The sequence below is a fragment of the Chionomys nivalis genome, chromosome 11 (genome assembly GCF_950005125.1).
Source record: "Chionomys nivalis chromosome 11, mChiNiv1.1, whole genome shotgun sequence".
In the NCBI taxonomy this organism is placed as follows: Eukaryota; Metazoa; Chordata; class Mammalia; order Rodentia; family Cricetidae; genus Chionomys; species Chionomys nivalis.
Genome location: NC_080096.1, coordinates 53,941,541 through 53,945,175, shown reverse-complemented (window position 1 = coordinate 53,945,175; position 3,635 = coordinate 53,941,541). Strand labels below are relative to the sequence as shown.

At 47.3% G+C, this 3,635-nt stretch overlaps 1 protein-coding gene across 1 annotated transcript; it reads left to right on the top strand.

The window, feature by feature from the left end:
- Nucleotides 1-338: 338 nt before the first annotated feature.
- LOC130884359 (igE-binding protein-like) lies at nt 339-1,471 on the top strand. The gene has a single exon (XM_057785455.1). It carries the CDS (start codon nt 339-341, stop codon nt 1,443-1,445), a length of 1,107 nt encoding a protein of 368 aa, XP_057641438.1. The 3' UTR covers nt 1,446-1,471.
- Nucleotides 1,472-3,635: the final 2,164 nt, after the last annotated feature.

The window sequence follows — 3,635 nt, the reverse complement described above, 5'->3', positions numbered from 1 at the left end:
TAAGGAAAATGGCCCCCCCCGGTGAGTCTAATGACAAGGGGGTGTATGCATCGGACCCTAGAGGTCCCTTGCCTGTTGTAAGAAAGAAAGGAAGTACTAGTCTATACCCTTTACAAGAGCTTGAAGCTTTAATTGCCGATAGCTCCGATGATTCTAAAAGTTCAGAAGAAGAAGACTTAGACCCTGAGGAAGAAGCTGAACTAGAGGAGGAAGAAGCCAGATATGAGGAGGAGAGGTATCATCCTGATGATCACTTGCGGAGTAAGAGAGAGCCCCGAAAGCGGCAGCCTTATGCAGCCTCCCCGCAGGTAGTCCCTTCAGCGCCCCCTCCTTATGAAATGCGCCGGAAGTCCTTCTCCTTCCTCCCAGAGAAAGTAAAAAGAAAACTACACCTTGCTTATCCTGTTTTTGAAGGCGCAGAGGGAGGACGGGTGCATGCACCCATAGAGTATAGTCAACTTAAAGAATTGGCAGAGTCGGTCAGAAAATATGGAGTAACAGCCAACTTTACTCTAGCACAATTGGACAGGCTGGCCATGGCCGCCATGACCCCAGCTGACTGGCAGACGGTGGCGAAAGCATCGCTTGTCAGCATGGGCCAATATTTGGAATGGAAAGCTCTCTGGCATGAAGCTGCACAGGAGCAAGCCAGGGCCAATGCTATGGCTCTGACTCCGGAACAGCAACAATGGACGTTCGACCTCCTGACAGGTCAAGGGCGTTTTGCAGCTAATCAAACAGATTATCACTGGGGTGCATATCGGCAAATTGCTGATATGGCCATTAGGGCCTGGAAGGCACTCTCCAAAAAGGGGGAAGTGAATAATCAGCTCACTAAGATTATTCAAGGGACCCAGGAGCCTTTTTCAGATTTTGTGGCGCGAATGACAGAGGCAGCAGGGCGCATCTTTGGTGATCCTGAAACAGCCGCGCCTCTTACTGAACAGCTTATCTTTGAGAACGCCACTCAGGAATGTCGCGCGGCCATAGCCCCAAGAAAGAATAAAGGACTACAAGATTGGCTCAGGATTTGTAGAGAACTTGGTGGTCCCCTTACTAATGTAGGATTGGCTGCTGCCATTTTACAGTCTCAAAAGCGCCCCCTTAAAGGGCCTGACAAAAGAGTTTGCTTTAAATGTGGAAAGCCGGGGCATTTTAAAAAGGACTGTAGAGCATCAGAAAGAGAAAGGGCTCCACCTACCCTCTGTACCCGCTGTGGTAAGGGCTACCACAAAGCTGAGCTATGTCGCTCAGTAAGGGATATAAAGGGCAGAGTTCTCCCTCCTATGGAGACATTTGTGAATAAGAATCCAAAAAACGGGGCAGTGGGCCCTCGATCCCAGGGCCCACAAAAATATGGGAACAGGTTTATCAAGGCAACAGACGAGGCTCCCCCGGAAACAGAACAAGAGTGGACTTGTGCGCCTCCTCCGACTTCTTACTAATGCCCCAGATGGGGGTGCAGCCTGTCCCTGTTCAGATGCCTACACCATTGCCACAAGGGAGCGTAGGTCTCCTTTTAGGCCGAGGATCGCTCACCCTGCAGGGACTAATTGTCCATCCTGGTATAATTGATAATCAACATGTCCCTGAGATTCAAGTATTATGTTCCAGTCCTAATGGGGTTTTTTCTATTAGTAAAGGAGATAGAATAGCTCAGCTGCTGCTCCTCCCAGGTGATGCTCATCAGAAAACAGAAGACAGACAGATGGGATCCTCAGGCCAGGATTCAGCTTACTTAGTTGTTAGCCTCCAGGATAGGCCAAAGTTGTCCCTCTGGGTTAATGGTAAGCGTTTTGAAGGCATTTTGGACACCGGAGCGGACAAAAGCATAATTTCCTCCCATTGGTGGCCCAAATCTTGGCCAACTACTGAAGCGTCACATTCTTTACAAGGACTGGGATATAATGCTCACCCAACTATCAGCTCCTCGGTCCTTATTTGGAGGACCATGGAAGGACAGGAGGGACGGTTCACCCCGTATGTACTAGCCTTGCCTGTTAACTTATGGGGACGGGATGTTATGCAAGCCATGGGACTTACTTTATCTAATGAATATTCACCACAAGCAATCAATATTATGAGAAAGATAGGGTACGAGGTGGGAAAAGGACTAGGGCGCCTAGGACAAGGGCGGACAGAACCTGTGGCGCCTGACCCCAACCAAGGAAGACAGGGCCTGGGTTTTTCCTAGGCGCCACTGGGGCAGCACGACCCATACCATGGAAAACAGAGACCCCGGTGTGGGTTCCCCAGTGGCCACTGACCTCTGAAAAATTGAAGGCGGTAACCAGCCTTATTTCTGAACAGCTAGCCTTGGGACACATTGAACCATCAACCTCCCCTTGGAATACCCCGATTTTTGTCATCAAAAAGAAGTCAGGAAAATGGCGCTTGCTACATGATCTAAGAGCCATTAATGAACAAATGCACCCCCTAGGGGCTGTGCAGCGGGGGCTCCCGGTGCTTTCCACCTTGCCCAAAGATTGGAACTTAATTATATTAGACATCAAAGATTGTTTTTTCTCCATCCCTTTGTATCCTCCTGATAGACCACGTTTTGCATTTACTGTCCCCTCCATTAATCATATGGAACCTGATAAGAGATTCCAATGGAAGGTATTGCCCCAGGGCATGGCAAATAGTCCGACTATGTGTCAATTGTATGTACAAGAGGCCCTAAGGCCAATAAGAGAACAATTTCCAATGCTAATAGTTATTCACTATATGGATGATGTGCTTATATGTCATAAAGATCAAAAACTTCTTCAAGAAGCCTATCCTTTATTACTTAAGACCTTACAGTTTTGGGGCCTCCAAATTGCTACCGAAAAGGTCCAAGTTGCTAATTCTGGGCATTTTTTAGGTTCCTTAATTTTTCCAGATAAGATTATTCCACAAAAACTTAAAATTTACAGAAATGATTTATGTACTTTAAATGATTTTCAAAGGCTGTTAGGAGATATTAATTGGCTTCGCCCATTTTTAAAGATTCCCTCTGCTGACCTAAAGCCCTTATTTGATATTTTAGAGGGAGATGCCCACATTACCTCCCCCAGATCTTTAACCCCTGCAGCCGAAGCTGCCCTCCTTTTAGTGGAAAGGGCCATTGAAAGGGCACAATTATGCCGTATAGATTCATCCCAACCCTTTTCCCTATGCGTGTTCAAAACAAGGAAGTTGCCCACTGCAGTGCTTTGGCAAAATGGGCCGCTTTTATGGGTCCATCCACATGCTTCCCCTCATAAAATAATTGATTGGTACCCTGCAGCCATAGCTCAAATTGCCCTTAAAGGCTTGAAGGCAGCTGTTGGCCATTTTGGCAAGCACCCCATTTCCATTATAGTTCCTTATAACTCCCACCAAGTACAAACATTGGCTGCCACTTCTGATGATTGGGCCATTTTGGTCACCACCTTTTTAGGAAAGATTGATAATCATTATCCTAAACATCCTTTGATACGATTTGCTGCGGAACACCCTATAGTTTTTCCCCGAGTGACTTCACCCACCCCATTGAAGGATGGGCTGGTGGTGTATACAGATGGTTCAAAGGGCGGTCTTGGAGCCTACGTTGTAGGCTCCAGGGTGTTTTCACGATCCTATACAGAGACCTCCCCTCAAATAGTGGAGTG